This window comes from Panthera tigris, chromosome C1, assembly GCF_018350195.1.
Source record: "Panthera tigris isolate Pti1 chromosome C1, P.tigris_Pti1_mat1.1, whole genome shotgun sequence".
Classification (NCBI taxonomy): Eukaryota; Metazoa; Chordata; class Mammalia; order Carnivora; family Felidae; genus Panthera; species Panthera tigris.
The window spans coordinates 1,055,833-1,075,663 of record NC_056667.1 but is presented as its reverse complement, the minus strand read 5'-3'; the positions used below and the strand labels follow the sequence as shown (position 1 = coordinate 1,075,663).

Here is a 19,831-nt window from a genome sequence, read left to right as displayed (position 1 = left end):
CGTGGGCTCCAAGGCGGCCCCGGCAGCACCGGGACGAAGGCCTCCGTTCAACACGGGCCGCGGACCCTGACAGCCGGGCGGAGACGGGGCAGGGGGGCGTCGGCGGACAGCATCGGGTCCCGCTGGGGGACCCGCCGCCCACTCCCACATGCCCCCCCGCCAGGCCCTTGCAGACAACCGGTACACGGCCCCCACCACACGGCCCCAGCTGCTCCTGTGCCCTCATTCCCCCAAAAAGGCCCGTTCCTGCCCCTGCCTCCTGCTGCTGGGCCGTGGGGCATGCAGGCATTTATTAATAAATTCACGCGTGGTGGGAACCTGTGTTCAGGGACAGAAACGAGACCCCGGCAGAGGCCAAAGCCTCGGGGATGGGGCGTGCGAGGGAGGGTTTGGAGCAACTCAGGTTTATACACCGTCTCCTCGAAGTGCTCGTGTGACAGACCCAGGCTCACGACCGCCTCGTCCCGTCAGAAAGCCCGGCCCCTGGGCCACAAACAAAGGGAGCGTGAAAAACCACGGTACGAACACCGCCTCCTCCAGAAAGGACTGGACACCAGGAGGCGGGGGCGCAGGCTGCTCCCCAACGAGAGCCCGGACACCCCTGACGCTAGGGCAGCGATCCCTGCTCTCAAAGCACGCTCATCCTTCTCGGGCCAGCTGAACGGCACCAGACCTCTGCCTTTTTGACTTCGCGGAACTTCCAGAAATTCGAGGTTAAGACTTGTTTTAAGACTGGAAACAAAAACGACAGTTGCCGTGCTCCCACCGCAACCCAAGCCACAGCAACCGGCACCCGAAGGATGCCACCACCCGGCCCTGGTTTCTTGTCCCTCCTGACCCCACTGGCCATACTGGCCTCCGGGGAAGCCTCCCGGCACAGGGTGCCAGCCCAGGAGAACATTCTGAGCAAGGAAGAGCAGGAGTGCCCACGTGCCCCAGCCTTTCCGGGCACCGCCGACAGAGACACAGGCAAGGGACGGTGAGGTGTCAGCGGACGCAGCCTCGTGGGAGGCCTGCAGAGCCAGGAGCCGGGGAAAACCGCGGAACGGAAGGAAGCGGCTCAGTTTCTATAAATGACCTACGACAGAGACGCGGAAAAAAGGCCAACGTTCACGTGCAGAAAAATACTCGGCCGTCAACATGTGCCCTGTTGTGACCCAACCCCACACTCAGCAGGGCTCCGGCTGGAAGGACGTGTCCACATCCAGGGACAGGCCTCCATCTGTGCCGACCTGGCTCCCTGCCGAGTGGCGGGTGCAGGAATCCACAAGCCGCACGCGGCCCCCGCCTCCACCGCGGGCTGCCCCCGCCACCTCCGCCAGGCGGGCGGACCGGAGGCACGATCCACAGGACGCCCCGTGCCCCCCGTGCACCGTCGTCGTGAAGGACCCCAAAGAGGCTCGGGGTATGAAAAAGGTATGAACCCCAAAGAGGCTCGGGGACAAAGACGCCCCGGCCACAGGCTGCACCCTGGCGGTCACCAAGCCGTGCCAACAGCAGAACGTCCTCACGGTCAGGAAACGCGCACCGAGGACGCACTCTCAAAAGAGAGGTGCGCCCACGCGGCGAGGTGTCGACGGTGATGAGCCTCGGTGAGGGCTGCTCTCACAACTCCACCAGAGGCTGAAAGATTTTCCAAAATGAAAAGTCCCGAGCCAAGGCGAGGCGGCAGGCCTACGGATGGGCAGATTTCCACTCCGTCATCAGCCACCCGCAGCAGGGGGACACGCGGGAACACAAGCACACGTGCCAAGACCGCACGCCCGGTGCTCTCGGGACGGCCCGGCAGGTACCACGTTTGAGCCATGGCTGGTGCAGGACGATCAACTCCCTCGATAGTTAAGCCCGTTTAGTGGTTTTTCTCAACGCGAAGCCGAGTGCGTCGGAAACGAAACAGCCACATGACCCCTAACTCTGAAAACCCCCAATTTCCAGGACTGTAACAAACCCTGGTTATGATACCTGATCTCAAATTCCAATTCCGTTCTCTGGGACAACGATCCAGGAACCCGACGAGCACGTGGACCTGGACACACAGGCAGCAGGAGATGGAAAGAAACGCCTCTGATCCAGCCAGGACTGCCGAGCACAGAACCGCAGCCCCAAGGCCCAGCCGCCGGCCAAGGTGCAGGACAGCTGTAAAAGTCAGGTCCATGGGCCGGTGTCGCCGGCTGTCCACCCAACGTGAGCAGGACAGGGAACCACGGTCTCTAAGCTGCTTCTCTACCCGCTGCCTTGTTTTCACTTTCTGGGAAACCTCATCTTTCCACATAAGAGGCACTCTGGGGTCGGGGCCCCCGACTGGCTCAGTCGATGGCAGATGCGACTCTTGGTCTGGGGGTCACAAGTTCAAGCCCCAAGTCGGGCTACTTAAAAAAAAGAAAAAAGAATCGCTCTGGGGTCCATTTTACCCCATTCAGATCAAGGCTGTGGATAAGGAGTTTCCCACTGCTGGCTCCCAGGACAGTGGGGGCTCCCGACGCCCCAGCGGGTGAGTCAGGGGCCGCGCGGACTCGACACGCAGAGGCCCGGGTCGGACGCTCCATCGTGCGCCCCACCGTGGACGCCGCCCCTCGTAAGGTGGCTGAGACTGGCAGTCCGGGAAGGGGAGGCGCCAACGCAGGGAGGGGGGCGGTGCCAACCATGGACGGCACAGGTCCCGGTACGCGGACACACCCGGCGCGGGCACAGGGAGCCTCCACCGCCTGGCGCAGCCTGCGCTTTCTGCTCACAGCACCTGCTGACGTCCATCCCACCGGCTCAGCTGGCTGGGGGGGGCCGCTGCACCAGCCTCCGCGTGCCACGTGGCCCCGACGGGCTCCCGGCCGCCTCCCGTGTCACACGCCCTGGCTTTGGAAGAAAGGGCGCTGCGCGTACTGGGAGGTTCAGATCTGCGCGGCACGGCGCTTCAGCACGTGCTCCAGAAGGGGACACCGAGGCCCAGCGAAGCGGCACGGCCCGGGATCCCAGGGTGAGGAAGGGGCCTGGCCGGGACCCGGGCCCAGGAGACGCCCAGGGAGCTCTGCCGTTTCTGTCCAAACTTCTAGAAACTCCTACTTGACCGGAAATAGCTGCGGTGACTACTCCTCATCCAGAGATGAGGGAAGGAGAAAAGGACGCTGAAAATCAGACTCAAGGACACTGTCAAGGATAGTGACCTCTGGGGCACCTGGGGGGCTCGATCGGTTAAGCGTCCGACTTCAGCTCAGGTCACGATCTCATGGCTCTTGAGTCCAAGCCCCACATGAGGCTCTCTGCCGACAGCTCAGAGCCCGGAGATGCTTCAGCTTCTGTGTCTTCCTCTCTCTCTGCCCCTTCCTGCTCGTGCTTTCTCTCAAAAGTAAACAAACACTAAAAAAAAAAAAAAAAAAAAGGGGGAGCGCCTGTGTGGCTCAGTCGGTTAAGCGGCCGACTTCGGCTCAGGTCACGATCTCGCGGTCCGTGAGTTCGAGCCCCGCGTCGGGCTCTGTGCCGACAGCTCAGAGCCTGGAGCCTGCTTCGGATTCTGTGTCTCCCTCTCTCTCTGCCCCTCCCCTGTTCATGCTCTGTCTCTGTCTCAAAAATAAATAAACGTTAAAAAAAAATTTAAAAAAAAAAAAAAAAAGGGACAGTGACCTTCGCCTCGCTGTGGGCAGCAGACAAGTGGCCCCTAAGAGATTTTCAACTTTCCCCCTTCAACCCAAACCCAAAGAGCCACCCTTCCTGAGGCTGGACGCAGGGCCCCTGCCCAGGCTCCCACGGCCAGGCCTTCCTCCGACCAGCGCCTGGCAGATGGGAACCCCAGGAGGATCTGCCAAACAAACACTGAGGAGCCTCCTTCCCAGAGCACCCCTGCCCTCGTTAATAGTCCACAGCTGAGAAGAGCCCGACGAAAAGGAAGAGCTGTCACCTGGACCAGGAATCTGCTCTCGGATCCAAGCCTGCACCTGACCCCAAAGGCCAAGGGTCAAGGGGCATCTGGAAACCAAGTCACGGAAATGGTTGCTGGCAGCGGAGTCCCTGGCTCGGTCAGGGCAGCCCCGGGGACGGGCACGGGCAGCGTGGCTGCCACATGTCCTGGCCAAGGCAACCTTCCGGGCCCCAGGGGCCACCCCATGACCCAAAGAGCCAGGAAGCCAGGCCCTCCAGGGCTCTGCAGAAAGGACAAGGCCGCCCCCTTCAGCCTCAAGGCCGTGGTCACTTACACACTCTCGCCTCCCGCACAAGGTGTCGCAACACAACCGCATCTGGCCCGTCTGGAGGACCAGCACCCGCCAGGCCACCTGTCACCCCTACTGGCCTCCCGGAACCGACAGAAGCAAACTAGTGCAAACTACGGCTGAGAACAGACCTGGACCTAAAAGTCCACACGAGAGGGGTGTGAGCTGCGGACACAATGGATCTCGAGGGGGGACTGACCCCTTCCCGGCTGCCACAGGCCGCACCCACGGTAGGCACTCCACAGCAGAATGACCTCCACGGGGCACCTGGCTGGCCCAGTCGGTGGGGCACGCAACTTTCGATCTCGGGGTTGTGAGTTCGAGCCCCACATTGGGTGTAGAGATCACTTAAAAATAAAATCTTTGGGGCGCCTGGGTGGCTCCGTCGGTTAAGCATCCGACTTCAGCTCAGGTCACCATCTCGCGGTCCGTGAGTTCGAGCCCCGCGTCGGGCTCTGTGCTGACCGCTCGGAGCCTGGAGCCTGCTTCGGATTCTGTGTCTCCCTCTCTCTCTGCCCCTCCCCCATCCATGCTCTGTCTCTGTCCCAAAACTAAACAAACGTTAAAAAAAAGGTTTTTTTAAATAAATACATGAAGTAAAATGAGATCTTTTAAAAAACAAAATCAAAAATAAGATGACATCCACATTCAGGTCCACCTGCCACTGTGCTCGCACCATGAGACTTGCCCCCCCAAACACCCAGAGCCCCTCACCCCAGTCCCTGCCCTTGCCTGGGTGGCACGGAGGGTCTCCTGCACAGACAGGCTCCTGCCTCTGACGCCGACGGAGGATCGCAGGCCCCAATACGTACCAGAGACATGACACCGGACCGTCACTTACCACAACGGACGGGACTCACATCCAGAATACATCAAGAACTCCCACCAATGAATAAAACAGAACAGCTCGACTCAAAAAGGGGCAAAGGACTTGAACAGGCATTTCTCCACAGAAGGCAAGCGCACGGCCAAGAAGCACACGGGTCGCTCACCTCACCCACCGCGGGGACGTGCAGACCAGGGTCGCGACGACCGGCCACCCGCCTGCGCCCATCAGGGTGGCTGCCTTATCGAAACCACAGAAAACACAAAACAAACACGGATCCTCAGCAAGCATGCGGGAGAAACGCAACCCTCGTGCACCTGGCGGTAGGAACGCACGACGGTGCAGCCACTGTAGGAAAGTGCGGCCGTTTCTCAAAAAATTAAAACCAGTGGGGTGCGTGGGTGGCTCAGCTGATTGAGCATCCAACTTCGGCTCAGGTCACGATCTCACCGTTCGTGGGCCCGAGCCCCACATCAGACTCTGTGCCCTCAGCTCGGAGCCCGCTTCTGATCCTCTGTCCCCCTTCTCTCTCTGCCCCTCCCCTGCTCGTTCTCTCCCTCTCTTTCTCTCGCAAAATAAACAAACAGCAAGTATATATATAGAGATAAATAAAAATAAAATAAAAATTGTAACTTGGACTTCATCAAAACTAAAAATACCTGCTCTCCTAAAGACACTGTTCAGAGAATGAAAAAGTCAGTCACAGATTAGCAGAAAACATTAGCAAATTACATTGGGTGAAGAACATACCGAAGTTATGTAAAGAACTTTCAAAACTCAATTAGAGAACAACCCAGTTTAGGGCGCTTGGGTGGCTCAGTCAGTTAAGCGTCCCACTCTTGATTCTGGCTCAGGTCATGATCTCACAGTTCGTGGGATCGAGCCCCGAGTAGGGCTCAGCGTGGAGCCTATAGGGATTCATTGTCTCTCTTTCTCTTTCTCTCTCTCTCTCCCCCTCACCCCCTGCCCCACCCAGCTCCCACCACATGCTCTCTCAAAAAAAAAAAAACGGCTAGAACAGCAAGTTTTACGATAGCTATATTTTACCACAACAAAGCAAATGCACGAGGCTAATTACAAAAACACGAACAATAACAAAATGGCCAATGCCAGTAGAAAGAAGTTAAAAAATGAGATTTTCACCGTTCAAATTAACAAAGTTATCCCGAATGACAGCCACCAAAGGTTGTAAGAGCAAAGGAACCTTCTTAATTCTCTGGGCGTGTAACAAACTGGCAAGCCATGTACAGAACGAGTTTCAGGAATGTGTAAAATCAAGAACCCTCTCAGGGGCCCCAGGTCTCCTGGCATCAGAGCACGGAGCGGTCACCCCTCAGTCGGGATTTAGGAGGCACAGGAGATACAGATGTGCATGTTGTGTGTGTGTAAGTAACACCAGCGGGTGCCCCCTTTGATCTGCCGAATCTTCCACAAGAAGCCCCCCCACCTGACCTCACACGTGCCCAAGGAGACACACGGTCAGAGAGGACTGACCTCGGCCAGCACAGGACACGGGGCCCGCCCCCTCCCCGCAGGGGGACGGGAGAGCCACTTCAGAGGACAGCCCAGCACGATCTAGGTGCCCTCCGGCTCGGCCACGTCACTCGGGGCCCAGGTCCCAGGCACGCGCACACGGGCTGGCGACGATCCGCGACTCCTGTTCAAAGTCATCCACGTGGGAAGCCAGACCACCCGCCCCAAGAGTGAGGACAGGCCGATGTGCTCAAGCGGCCAAGCCACACGGCAACGAGGCGGCAAGCGAGTGACCGGAGCCCCCGGGCGAGGGCCTGTGCAGACAGCCGCCAGTGACGGGGCCACGCCGGCTCCACGGGGACACAGGCGCACACACAGGACGTTCAGGATGGAGTCCCCTGGGGGTCGCAATGAAACAGAAGAGCAGAGCAGACAGAGTGTACCTCTTAACCTGCGGGGGGACGCGGGGGGCGCAGCCGGTCTGAGATGACGTTCCCGCATCTACGCTGGTGCTCGGAGGCTTCCGGGAAGCGTTTGCGGCAAGACGCTCCCTGAAGCCTCACTCGTAACAAAAACGCAGCTAAATAAATGCCGGAACCCTCGATACCACAGAATACTTGGAAATATGTGGCCTTACACACGTGCACAGAGGCAGGCACACGCACACGTGTGCACGCAGCAGGCACGCGCAGAAGGCCCCTCAGTCATGAGCAACGGTGGCCCTGGACCCTGCAAAGCAAGCGCGGAAGAGCCACTTCTGAGACAGCAGGGACCCGAGTGCGGGCTGGGCGCCTCTGGCAGGAAGGAGATCCCTTCGTTACTGTCAGCTACGCTGACGGCGCCACGGCTGTGACCCGTCCGGACTCTGGACACGTTAGGAGATGAAGTGCTGAACTAGGAAATCAGCACAGCCCCGTGCAAAAAAAAGGGGGAGAAGTCGGAGGAAACCAAACGAGTGAGACACTGGGAAGTGCTGGGCCGGGCGTGTGGGCCACTCACTAGCCTCGCCACCCAGGTGTAAGCGGGCAACCTCCCGTCCTAACTGTGCGTTTCCGTTTCCGTATCCATATCCGTATCCCCAGACGCGCCCCGATGGCGCTGGAAGGGACGCACCCCTCCCGGGCCCTGCATCAGATGGCGCGCGCCCACCATCTCGGCGCCGGGAGTGACAGGAAGGGATCCGGGCAGCCCTGCCCGGCACCGCCTTCCTGGATTTCTGTCCCACGAGGCCAGTGAAGCGTAACCAACAGCGGCAGAGGCCCAGGCACGCAGAGCGGCCACCGAGCTCCTGCCACCCCCTGGCCCAGCTCCCCGGTGCCACCTGCACCCCCTCCACGGGCCCCCGGCCCCTCACACCTGTTGAGGAGGCTGACGCTGGCCAAGGTTCCAAAAGCCTGGAGCCACGGGGACGGCAGGCCACCCTGTGGGGCCGCCCTGCTGGGTCCCCGTCGTGGTCCTCGGCCCCCCAGGGATCACCCAGAGAACCAGGACACAAGCCTTTGTCGCAGAGACTGAGAAAACAGATCCACCAAAGCAACCACGATTCAAATAAAAACGCTTAAGTGAGAAAATAAAACGTCTAACTACACAAGAGGCGTCAAGCTCCACCAGGCAATTAAGTCTAGGGGTGCAGGGGAGTCCACAGAGGGACCCTCTGTGACCCCAGACCCTCTGGAGAACAGTGAGGGCACGTTCTCCCGTAAAGGGGAGGAGGCTCCGACGCCAGCCCCACAGGACCACCCGCTCCCACGCCGGAACGCTCGTCTGGCGGCAGCGAAGGGACACCAGGCCGGCCCCAGCTGAGCCCGTGGGGTGGACACCACACTCTGGTTCGGGGCGTGGGGGGGTGTGCAGGAGGAGAGGCTTCCTCCTGCATATTTGGGAAGGAGCTTCAAAGTCCAGAACTCCCCCCGGGCCCCCAGCAGGCATCAGGGACCGAGATAGGTGCTGTGGCGACGACGGGACCCGGGCCCACCGTGCGGGCCCCTCAAAGCTCTTCAGGGCACAGGCCTGTAGCCCCCAGCCCTCTGTGGTCCCGTCAGTCAAGACCCTCCCTGACCTCCGCTCCAGGACCGGGCCCGCTTCCCCAGCCCAAGACCACGGCCGGCCCGCGCTCCACAAACACGGAACACGTCCCCGCGAGGCAACCCGCGGGCCTACCTTGTTCTCAAAGCTGAAAGAGCTTCCTAAAATGAAACAAAATCCACTAAGGTCAGGCAGGCTGGGCGACACTTACTGCATACAAGAATGTTAAAAAAAAAAAAAATCACAGTTTTGATAGTTCTGCAAAAAAAACTTAGCAAATTTACAACAAAACTGTCAAGTAATTAAGGCAAGGCACTTCACACATGAACTTAAACTGCTAATTAAAATCCCCTCGCTTAATTGACTACATTTGCATATCATTCAGCTTGGGAGCATCATTTTTTTAATGGTTTGGGCAACACAGTTGTAACGCCAGGAAGCGGGGAGGCAGCAGGTAAGGCGGGACCACCCGCACGCGCCCGCCGGGGCCGCACGGACTTCCCGCCAGGCCCGGGGTACCCTCACCCCCGCAGTGCTCTCTGGCCGCGGCCCCGGCCCCCCACCCGGGGTGGGAAGGGGGCAGAGTCGCCAGCCCGGAGATCCCACCATGGGCTGCTCCTGGCCACCCCCGCCCGGCACCTCTGCCTCAACCTCCCATGCAGGCTCCCAGCACGTGGGACGAGCGCACCTGCCTGTCCCTCCGGGGAGAGGGTTCCCGGCTTCCCCGGTGGCGCACTTGACCGCCCCCTTCCATCCGGGGTCCTCCACGTGCTCAGGGAGCACCAGCCCGGCCACTGGAGAAACACACTTGCCTCACCGGTGGCGATGGCTGAGCCTGGACGGCCGCGCTCACCGTCCACACACAGGCACAGGCCCCAGGCTGGCACACGTGGCCTCGCTCTGCGGTGGGGGCCAGGGGCCACACGGCAGGAACCGCAAGGCTGAGAGCGCCCCCCTCGAGAAGGGGAGCTCCCTGTGAGCAGGGGCCCGACCAGGGCAGCCCCAGCACCAGCGCGACGCATGGATCTCAGCCGACCAGGGCGGCTTAGGGACCCAGACGGGGCGCCACAGGGCCCAGGCCGGCAACAGGGCTGTGGGTCTTTGAAACAGGGGCTTATGGGGGCGCCTGGGTGGCTCAGTCGGTTAAGCATCTGACTCCAGCTCGGGTCATGATCTCGTGGTCTGCGAGTTCAAGCCCCACATCAGGCTCTGTGCTGACAGCTGGAGCCTGCTTCAAATTCCGCGTCTTCCCCTCTCTCTCTGCCTCTCCCCTGCTCTCGCTCTCTCTCTCAAAAATAAACAAACATTAACAAATTTAAAAAAAACCAACAACAGGGGTTTCTGTGTCACTTTCAGCACAGAGCCTACATCAGGATCGCAGACCAGTGTCCACGTCCCCACAGCTGAGCCGCTGTCACTTCCCATCCTGACGGTCTCGGTGTAGCGGGGAGCAGGTCTGGACGGAGAACGTCAGGCAGACAAAAGCATCCACGGGGATAGCCCCACGGACTGAAGTGGTGCCCACCCCACGGCTCTGTGGAAGGAGGGCCAGAGGGGGAACCAGGAGGGCCAGAGGGGGAGCCACGAATGCCACACACAGGAGCCGGCTCGCCCATCACTGCCACCCCCCCCACACACAGAGGTCTCACCAGGGGGCTGGGGTCACCGAAAGAACACTCAGCTGACAGGGGACAGATGGAGACAGGGCACGAGAAGCTGGCTCTGCTCCCAAGGGAAGGCAGGCCTGGCCCCCATGAAAGGTTCTCTCCGGTCATCCGGCACCGAGCGCCCGGCGGGGGTGGCCGTGCTCACCCGGGCTGTGGGGACACTGCAGCGCGGGGGTCGTGTCCTGCGTATGAAGCAGGACAGACCTTCAGCCCCCCCCCCCAAAAACACACTTCCTCCCCCAACACGCCGCACGCCCCGGTGGAGAAGAGGAGGGCAAGGGGAGAACGTGCCCCAGACCCAGACTCTAGGCAGGTCCCCAGACACCAAGTCACAAGCAAGTAGCTTCCCGTGAGGACACAGCAGACGGCCTCTGGGGCAAGGAGACAGACAACCCGCCACCAGCAGATGTCCCCAGAACACGTGCACTGTCCCCACCCCCATCCCAGAGGTTCAGACCCAGGAGCTGGGACACACGGTGGAGCCGCCATCATGGGACTGTCACCCCTACCTGCCCCCTCACACGTGGGCTCCGGGGTCCGGTTAGGGGGAAAGGGCCACACGAGAGCCCCACTGGCACCTGGGGCCCTCAGACCACAGGGACCCGGCTGACCGTCTCGGGCTCCCCTCTCCTCCCTGCCACCCCACCTGCCACAGTGGTGACCCTCTACCTCAAGCACCCCAGCGGGTCCCCGGGAAGCCTATTTCCAACAAGAGATGTTCCTTTCAAAGCAGCCAGCTAACGTGCCATCGGAAGCCCCCTCGAGGCGGGCAGCACGGCCAGGCTCATCCGGCGCCAGAGCTGAGAACACCTTCGCTCAACAGGCAACAGCCAAGCACCCGAGTCAGAGCAGGTTCGAAGCCCCCCCTCCCCCCCCCCCGCGCAGATCTGAGCGAGCCACCTTCTTGACGACACACGACACGGCCAGGACAAACGACGCCTGAGGGACACCACTCTACTCCCGAGAAACTCCCTCCCTCTCTCCTCGCCGTCAGGAGCAGAGCTGCCGAGGTTTCTCGATAACTAGTGATTTCATGCCTCTGTGAGTCATTCAAGGAGTATTTACTCCGGGCCCGGAACTGGGGACCCAGCTGTGACCAACCTGCCCCCTCCACGAGGCTGACAACCACAAACACACAAATCCCAGGCCCACCGCAGCGGGGTGGCCCCGGGAACGGAGCGGAAGGCCCGACCACCACAGGCTGCGCGGCCCCGAGCGTGGCGCCGGCGCTTCCTGAATCGCGACCTGTAGCTGGAAGTCTCCAAGTCGTGTTCTCTGCAGCCTCCCCAGTCCCAGCAGTAAAGTCAGATGAGACACAGGCGCCAAACACCCAGACAATCTCACGGGTTTCCCGGGCTCTGCCAGGACCCCTCCCGAAGCCTCCCATCTGCCTCTGCCTCCACCCACACGAAAGACACGAGGATTACCCCAAGGGACGAGAATTTCCAGCAACGACCAGAGCAGTGCCCGGGGCACGCGCAGCAGGTACCGGGCACCACGGTCACCAGCAGACCTACACGCGGCCAGAGGGATCTCTGCCCCAGCAGGTGCCCCGTCCACTCTCGTCCTTCTTCTAGACATCTCTCCCGTCCCCCAACCATCCCAGTTCCATTTCACACCAGGGTCCGGGTCCTTAATTTTAGTAACAAGTTGACACAAGCGGTGGTGAGTCCCAAAACTGGAGGGACCCCCACCCCCAGGTCCCCCTCCGGGCTCCCATGCTGTGACCAGCAAGGCCACTCCACCTCGCCGAGCCTCTGCAGTGATGTTGCCCAGAAAAACAGTAAGTCTCATGCAGCAAAACAGGCCTCCAGCCCGTCCTCACTGCTCTGAAAGCAAGGCTCCCCTAGAATCGGACTCTTGATTCACAGAGGAGCAGCGTTAAGAGCTACTGTTTACTCCACGCCAGCCCTGCAAACATGCTAGAGGCTTCCTGAGCGTGACCCAAGTTTGCCTGCACAAACCGCACCTGGGCTACTGGGCAGGGCAGCGGGGGAGGGGGGGTGCAGGGCAGCCTCTGAGAGGTCAGGCAGGGCGGGGACCTGGGTCGTGCTCACACGTGCAACAGGGTGGCCACATGTGTAGCCCCCCCCCCCCAAGGTCCCTACCACCCACGCCACTTCATTCCCATGGACACCGTTTGTGGCTCTAACCCAACGCCAACCGAAACCCGCTTCAGACCACGCGAGGCGCTGCAGGGAGGGGCCGCCCGCCACACACAGCCCCACACCACCCCACACCCCCAGGAAATGACTTCCTGTCCCTTCACTGCGACTCTGATCCGCCTCCCCCCATCTGAGATGGTCAATAAACAGAAAGCGGGGAGCAATGGGCATGGTCCCCAGGCCACGCCCCGGCTCCGTCCCAACTCCGCCTGGTTCCCCATTTCCCCAGGGACCGCGAGCCAGGAGGGCAAGGGCTGGGGCAAGAACGGAGGCCTTCTCCTCCCCCTGCAGCTCTCACGGACCTTAAGGAAATAATTCAGCCTCTATATTTTGACTCAAAACAAAGAAACTTTTTAAAAACATTTCAGTTGAAACTTGCATAATTCCTCCAGTGGAGAAATCCTCCCTGACTTTCGCAATCCTTAGAAAGAGACACATTATTGGTGCTTGTGTAACAGTCTCCGGGGCCGCCGTGAAGAGTCCGGCCGCCGGCCTGGGCCACCTCCCGCGGTCACCTCCCGCCAGACGGCCAGGGCCGGCCCCGGAAGCACGGCCTCCCCCAGCCCCCCCCGCCCCCGGCTCCCCGGCGGCCAGGGGTGCGGGGTGCGGCTCGGCCACACTCCCCCAGACTTCCTCCAGCGCAGGCCTGTCTGCCCTCACCCGGCACCTCAGACAGACATTACACAAACCGGCTGCGGGGAAGGTTGAGAAACCGAGACGCCAAGAGTCAATGACCCTACTCTCATAGCCCCAGCTGACGGGCGGACGGACCCCAGTAAGACAGCAGGGACAGAGGCAAAGGTCACTCAATGACCCCGCTGCCCCAGGCGAGCTGCTGCCCTGGGGAGACCCCAGAAGCTAGGGGGCCTGGCCCAGCTGGAAACTGGCAGGATGGCAGACAGACAGACAGGCGGACAGCCCACACCTGGAGAACCATCTAGACCTGCCTCTGCTCACTCAGACGGGCTGAGGCACCCGGCCAGCCATTCAGCAGCCCCTCGCTCCCGCACGGCCAATTCCACGGCATGGGGGGGGGGGGGGGGGGGAAGCAGAGCTCGTTTGAGCTGCCACGTCCCCCACCGGAGAAGACTCCCCAGCCTTCACTCTGGCACACCCTGTCCTTCCTCATGGGTGGGAGGGGGTGGCCAAGGGCCGTCCAGGGCGTCACCTAAGCCGGCACCCACCTTCTCAACCACACGTCTGCAGCCAGGAAATCACCACGGAACCCCACAAAAACCTACAGCAAAGCAAGTGGACAAAGAGACGACTCCGTCGCTAAGTCTCTGCCCACACAGCAGACGGCATCCAAAGGACGGCACCCCATCCAAGAGGGGGCCCCAAGGAAGCGCGCGGGTCGGAGTCTGTTCCAGCCTGGCAGCACCGTCTTCACACTGTTCCTTCCCATGATAACATCAGCTCAAATAAGACCAGACACACCTCTCCAGGAGAGAGTCCACAGGCCAAGACCCCCTTCCCGGCCTGTGGACCCAAGAGGTGCAGTCACTCCCCAAGACAGGCCACAAGACTCGGCATCCCCAGGGCTGCCGGCCGGTCCCTGCTCTGAGGAAGCCTGCCCTCTGACCAGGGAGAATTGCAGGTGACACGAGAAAACCTGTCCCAACGTCAGGAATCCAGACACATGCAGTCGCGGACCCTCATGCCACACACCAAGGGGCCATCGGCCTGCAGGCCCCTGGAGCACAATGAGCCGCATGACAAGGGCAAGGCTACAAAAGGACCCTACTGAAAACCTGGCGATCTGAAGGACGGATGGACGATCCGCACAAGCCAGGCTCTCCGATCTGGGAACCGGGACCCCCAGAAGAACAAAGAGCATCTCCGAGGAGCCCCAACCCTGCCCGGGCCCCAGGGAGGCAGCGCCCCGTCCCGCGGTCGGCCCTGGTTACCCCGCGAGGAGGCCTCCTGCGGGCCAAGTGGCCAGGCCCCCAGCAGCAGCTGAGCCGGCAGCACCCACGTCCTCCTCTGTGACAGCAACCTACACTGCTAAACAACCAGCCCAATTCAGCGCAGACACCATCAGACAAGCCCAAGAAGGGACAGAGCCAGTCGGGCAGAAGAGGAGGGCAGGGGTAGAAAGGGCACCACGGTCCCCATCTCCTTGCCATGTGTTCTTCCACACAGGACGTGTCCCACCCCCACCGGACACCTAAACACCCTAGAGAAATAAAACATCACCAGTCACCACTTGCTATGGTCCCCATCTCATACACGAGAAAACGGAGACCCACACAGGTTAGGCCAACTGGCTCGAGGTCACGCAGCAGGAGAGACGCAATGAGGACGTGGGAGCCATCCCCTGGGGTCCCACAGCTGGGCTACCCTACCACAGGGCGCCCAGGGCAGCACCCCGTGGGTGGGGGAGCGGGGAGAGGCTGGGAGACGGCTCCCCACGGCCCCAGCACGGCCGACAGCACTTCCCGCAGGCCCCCGTGACGCGAGGGGGCATCCTTAAGGAGGCCTGCCAACCCACACTCGCAGACAGGCCTCCTTCACAGGATTTCCAGGTTCGAGGTCGCAGCCCCACCCCACACTCATTTCCACACTGGGGCGACCACAGACAACCCACCACGGCCACAGCCACAGGCAAAGCAGGGTGGGCAAAGGTGAGCGGGTCTCCGAGACCCCCAGAGACCAGCGGCCCTCCTGGCACTGAGGGCGAACGGTGCCGAGTCTCCGACTGGCAGGAGAGCTGGGCGGCTCGAGCCCCACAACACGGGAACGTGCCTCAGCTCCCACTGCCTCACCAGAACCCAAGGCCCCAGGGGAGTCATGTCCCCTACAGAGAGGAATTCTAGCATATTCTTTGTTCCCTGCTATCCTCATCCCTGCTAAGTCAAAAATACTAAACTAAGCTACAAAGTAATTGAAGAAATCAAAATATATTCCACAAATAAGCCATCAGAGGCGACCGGAAGGAGCGATCACAGATAGGCGGGGCACGGGGGGGGGGGGGGGGGGGGGGCTCTTCCCAGGCAGCTCCTTCCATAGCAAGTGGGGTCTAGGCAGCTGGGGGGTCCCATCCCTCCCTGAAGCCGAGACCTTCCTCCTCACGTGGTGCCCTCGGCACGCAGACAGACGAGCACATGGCTCTGCTAAGGGATTTAAAGAGAACGACACACCCCAGGACTCCCAACTGCGTGGTCACAGAGCCAAGACAGCAGGCAGAGCCCCAAGAACAGGACAGGCAGAAAAAGCCAGCAGGAAGAGCACCCCACGAGGTGGCAGAGCCGGCACGAGAGCTCGTGGGCAGACGCCCAGGCCACCACCACACGGGACAGCGGGGGCTGACACTGACCTGGAGACCCCACCCACTTACGATAAGCGCGTCCTCCTCATCTTGGGAAATTTTCGTTTAATCGGTACGTAAAATTTAGAGCAGCATGGGGGAAAGCACGGAAGGAGACAGGGCGCTGGTCATCTGTTGAAAAGGCCAGAGCAGAAACGGGGTCTGGCCTCAGCTCCACGGACGGTGGCGCCCAGAAACAGTCCTGCCTCCTCCCCAGGCAGCGCTCCGGCCCGGGAGCCCAGGCTGGGCCTTCCCTGAGCCTGGGGACGGCCGCGCCCAGAAGCACAGGGCCTGCTACAAGGGACCCCGGGACCAGGACTGTAGCTGTGACCAAAGGCCAGCCCCGGCGAGCCCCCACCCCACAACTTGGACACCAACACAGGCACACCCCGCCGGACAAGGCCCTCTGCCACCTGCTCTGGAGGTGGGGGACCTGCCACGGCCTCACCCACCGGCTACGGCCCGCACCTACCACAGCCCTGCACACAGGACTCCCCTAGGCCACAGCGACGGTGGAAGGAGCGGGCGCCCCAAACAGAAAAGCCCCCAGTTCACACGGGGTGCTTATCGCGTCGCCCATCACAAACTCATCTGAAATCGAGGGCTCGGGCCGGCCTTTCCTGCCAGCATCCTCCCCGACTCAAAGCATCCCTCGTGCACACCCCCTGCCCTACAGTCAGCGGACGGCTGCCACCTGGGCACCGGCACAGCTGAGGGCAGAAATGCCACCGAACGCTCATGCACGTGTGCGCGCGCACACGGCAGCCCTCTCCCCAAGCACAGGCAAACAGGCCCCTACATCCCCAGCCCCTCCTCTGCTCACCGAGACTCTGACACTGCGCTGGAGGGGCGCCCAGAGAAAACCGGGCGGGAGCATCTATTCACAGATTTAGAAAAAGAAAAGTTTGATGCAATAGCTGAATTAATTAGGCCTCCTAAGAATAGCTAAGCCAGTGCAGCATTCCGAGCGTGCAGTTTAATAAGCCTGGATATTTAAAAGAAAAGTTACAAATACTCGGGGAGGGGAAGGCACCACGAAGAGCTGGTGAGGACCCCAATGAACGGTTCTGGCGTCCAGTGGCCCAGAAGCTGCCCGGCCGGATCAGAGATCCTCCGCCGGGCAGACAACAGAGCCTCAGCCAGTGGCCTCCCCCGCCCTTCAGCGTTTCAGAGAGAGGGAGACAAGGAACCAGGCGTGTCCAAAACAAATCGTAGGCCACGAGCTACTCCTACTCAGGGCCCCAGGTGCCCACTGACCAGGGCCCCAAGCCCAGGGCCGAGTGGCCCTTGCCGCCACACGGGGGACTCAAGGATTCACACCCTGGCAGGCCCACGGAGACGCACAGAGCTGGAGTCGCCGTGTCTCGGCCCCCTGCCACCGCGGCCTGGACACCTGGCTTCGTTTCTGAGTCTGTCTCCCAAGACTTCAAGGCACAAACAGGCGCTGCCTGGCCCAGTTCTGTCTGCTGCGGTCCATGGGCAGGCAGCCCTCTCTGTCTGCGAGCCTGGGAGCCCACTCGGTCTGGACACCTCCTCAGGGCCCCAAGGCAGGCCCCAGGCCTGAGGCTGCAGCCTGGGCTCGGCCCACATCTAACCTCCCAGGACTCGGGACAAGAGCGTCCGAGTCCCGAAGCCTGCCCTTCGCAGCCCATCTGAGCGATGGCTTCTGTGCCCACCAGGCCGCAGAACACTAGGACCCCCCACCCCCACCCCAACTCCTAGCAAGCCGGCTCATCATGGGGATCGAGCCGGAGGACCTTCCTACGCAGCCGTCGATGGGGACACTGACGCCACCCTGAATTTCCTCAAAAACAAACCCTAAGACAAGTCCCGGCCTGCAGGGACAGAGCCCCTGCCTGGCCCCGGGACGGCCCCCCAGCCTTTCCCCGGCCCTCCCAGCTTCCGGGCCCTGGGGCCCAGCACACCCAGCCTCCTCCCTCGGCCGGCAGGGACACTCACCCGGGGCACCCGCCGCTTGTACTTGTTGCCATAGTCAAACTTCTCCTTCACGTCGTCCAGGCAGCGGCCGAGGCGCGCCTGCTCCTCCTTGCCCGTGTAGTCCTGGCTCAGCAGGATGTAGGCCCGCCAGTTGGCCGAGTCGAAGCCCCAGTGGCAGGTCCGGTTCTCCAGCGCCTTGTGTGAGTGCACCACGAACTTGTGCGGCGGGTACATGAGGCGGCAGTCGAGGCACTGGATGCAGGCGGCGCTCGGGCTGCTGTAGAGCTCGGGCACCAGCAGCCCCTTGCACTTGCCAAAGCACTCGTGGTACACACGCACGCTGCGCTCGCTGAGCTCCAGGCCCAGCGCCAGACTGGCGGCCAGCTCCTTCTTGCAGGGCGGCGGATAGGCGCCGCCGTACAGCAGCGCGTTGCACAGGCGCTCGGCGTCCGTCTTGGTGATGAGCCCGCACGAGGGCGCCGAGAAGGGCAGGATGCCCATGACTTTGAGGATCTCCAGCTGGTCCGCCGTGCAGCGCGAGCAATAGATGTGCAGCTCGTCGCACACCGAGTTGATCTGCTGCAGCGAGAAGTCGCGCAGCACCGAGTTGAGGATCTGCGGCAGGCACAGGCGCTTCTCGCCGCCCACCACGAAGCACGAGATGGTCTCGCCCTCCAGCACGGTCTCGCAGCGCTCGGTGGAACGGTCGGATGGCATGAAGAAAGGCCCGGGGAGCACCGGCGGCGGCGGCTGGATGGCTGGCAGGTGCAGCACGGGCGGCGGCTCCGCGGCCGCGGGCACCGGCGCCGGCACCGCAGCCGCGCTTGCCTCCTTGGCGCTCTCCTTCTTGTAGGCCTCCTGCGCCCAGCGCGCCGAGAAGGCGGCCGGGCCGCCCAGCGAGCTCATAGAGCTCAGGTGGAACTGCTCCAGCGTCTTCTGCAGCCCCGGGTGCGGCTGGAAACCGCCGCGGCCGCCCGCCGCCGCCTCCATGGTGCGCTCCGGCTCCCCGGGCCGCTCCCGCTCCCGCGCGCCCGGGCCCCCGCGGCCCCCGCCGCCGCCCCGGGCGCCCCGGCGGCGCCCCCGGCCCCTGCCCCGGCCCCCTCCCCCCGCCGCCGCCGCCGCCGGCTCCCGACCGATCACGGCCGCGGCCTCGGCCTCGCCCGGGGGCGCGAAGGGGTAGGCGGGCGGGGCGAAGGGGTCCCGCCGCTGGAGCCCGCCGGCGCCCGGGCCCGGCGCCACATCCACGCGCCCCGCGCCCCGCCCGCCGCCGCCGCCGCCGCCCGGGCCCCCCGCGCGCCCCCCGCGCGCCCCCCGGGCCCTAGGCGCGGGGCATGACCCTGCGCGCGCCGCCAACGCCAACGCCAACGCTCGCGGGCCCGGGGCTCGCGGGGGGCGCGCGGGCAGGTGCCGGCGCCGCGAGGCGCGAATCGCCGCGGCGGCCGAGGCCGAGGGGCCCGGGAGGAGCGGGGGCGCGGGCGCGGGGCCCGCCGGGCCGTCCTCGCGCGGCGCGCCGCCGCCGCCGCCGCCGCCGCCCCGCTCCTCCCACCGCGCGGCGCCCGCCCGGCTCGTCCCGGCGGCGCTGGCCGGCCGCGTCGCGCCCGCCGCCGGCCGCCCCGGCCCGGCCCGCGCCCACCCCGCCGCCCGCGCCCGGCTCCGCGGCCCGCCCGCCCGCCTGCGCGCGCGCGGCTTCCGGGGCGGCGGGAGCGCCTGTGGCGGCGGCCCTCAGAGCGCGGCGGCGGCGGCGGCGGCGGCGGCGGCGCGGGGCTCGGCGCACATCCTCCCGGCGGCTCGCTCCGGCTCGGACTGAGCGCCGAGCGCTGAGCTCACGCCGCCGCCCCGCCCCGCGCCGCCCCGCCCCGCGCCGCCGCCGCCCCGCCCCTCGCGCCGTCTGGAGCCGCGCGTCCGCCTCAGCCCAGCGCCGGCCAGGAATGCGACCGCCTCCCGGCCCGGCTCTTCCAAGAACGCGCTCTCCCCCCCGCCGCCACCCCGCCCGGGCTCGGGCCTGCTCGGCCGCGCTCGGGCCCGTCCGCCGGGGACTCGGCTCCGCTCGGCCCCGCCCGCCCCGGACTCGGCCCCGCTCGGTCCCCCTCGGCCCCCACCCCCACCCCCGCTCGGCCCCGCTCGGCCCCGCCCTCCGGAAGGGCGCTCGGCGGGGGCAGCGGCGGCGCCCGGGGCCCCCCCTTCCGGCCGAGGCCGCTTCCTGCGCCGCTGGGAAGGCGCCGGTTCCGCCG

At 63.4% G+C, this 19,831-nt stretch overlaps 1 protein-coding gene across 4 annotated transcripts in view; it reads right to left on the bottom strand.

The window, feature by feature from the left end:
* The window catches only part of SKI (SKI proto-oncogene), a 69,970-nt gene extending 51,357 nt beyond the window's left edge, over positions 1-18,613 (bottom strand). For all 4 annotated transcript variants that reach the window (XM_042998022.1, XM_042998024.1, XM_042998023.1 and 1 more), the window contains exon 1: positions 17,622-18,613. In XM_042998022.1, coding sequence (XP_042853956.1) covers positions 17,622-18,590 — 969 coding nt within the window. In that variant the 5' untranslated portion in view covers positions 18,591-18,613. The remainder of the gene's footprint in view (positions 1-17,621) is intronic.
* Between the last annotated feature and the right edge of the window lie 1,218 nt (positions 18,614-19,831).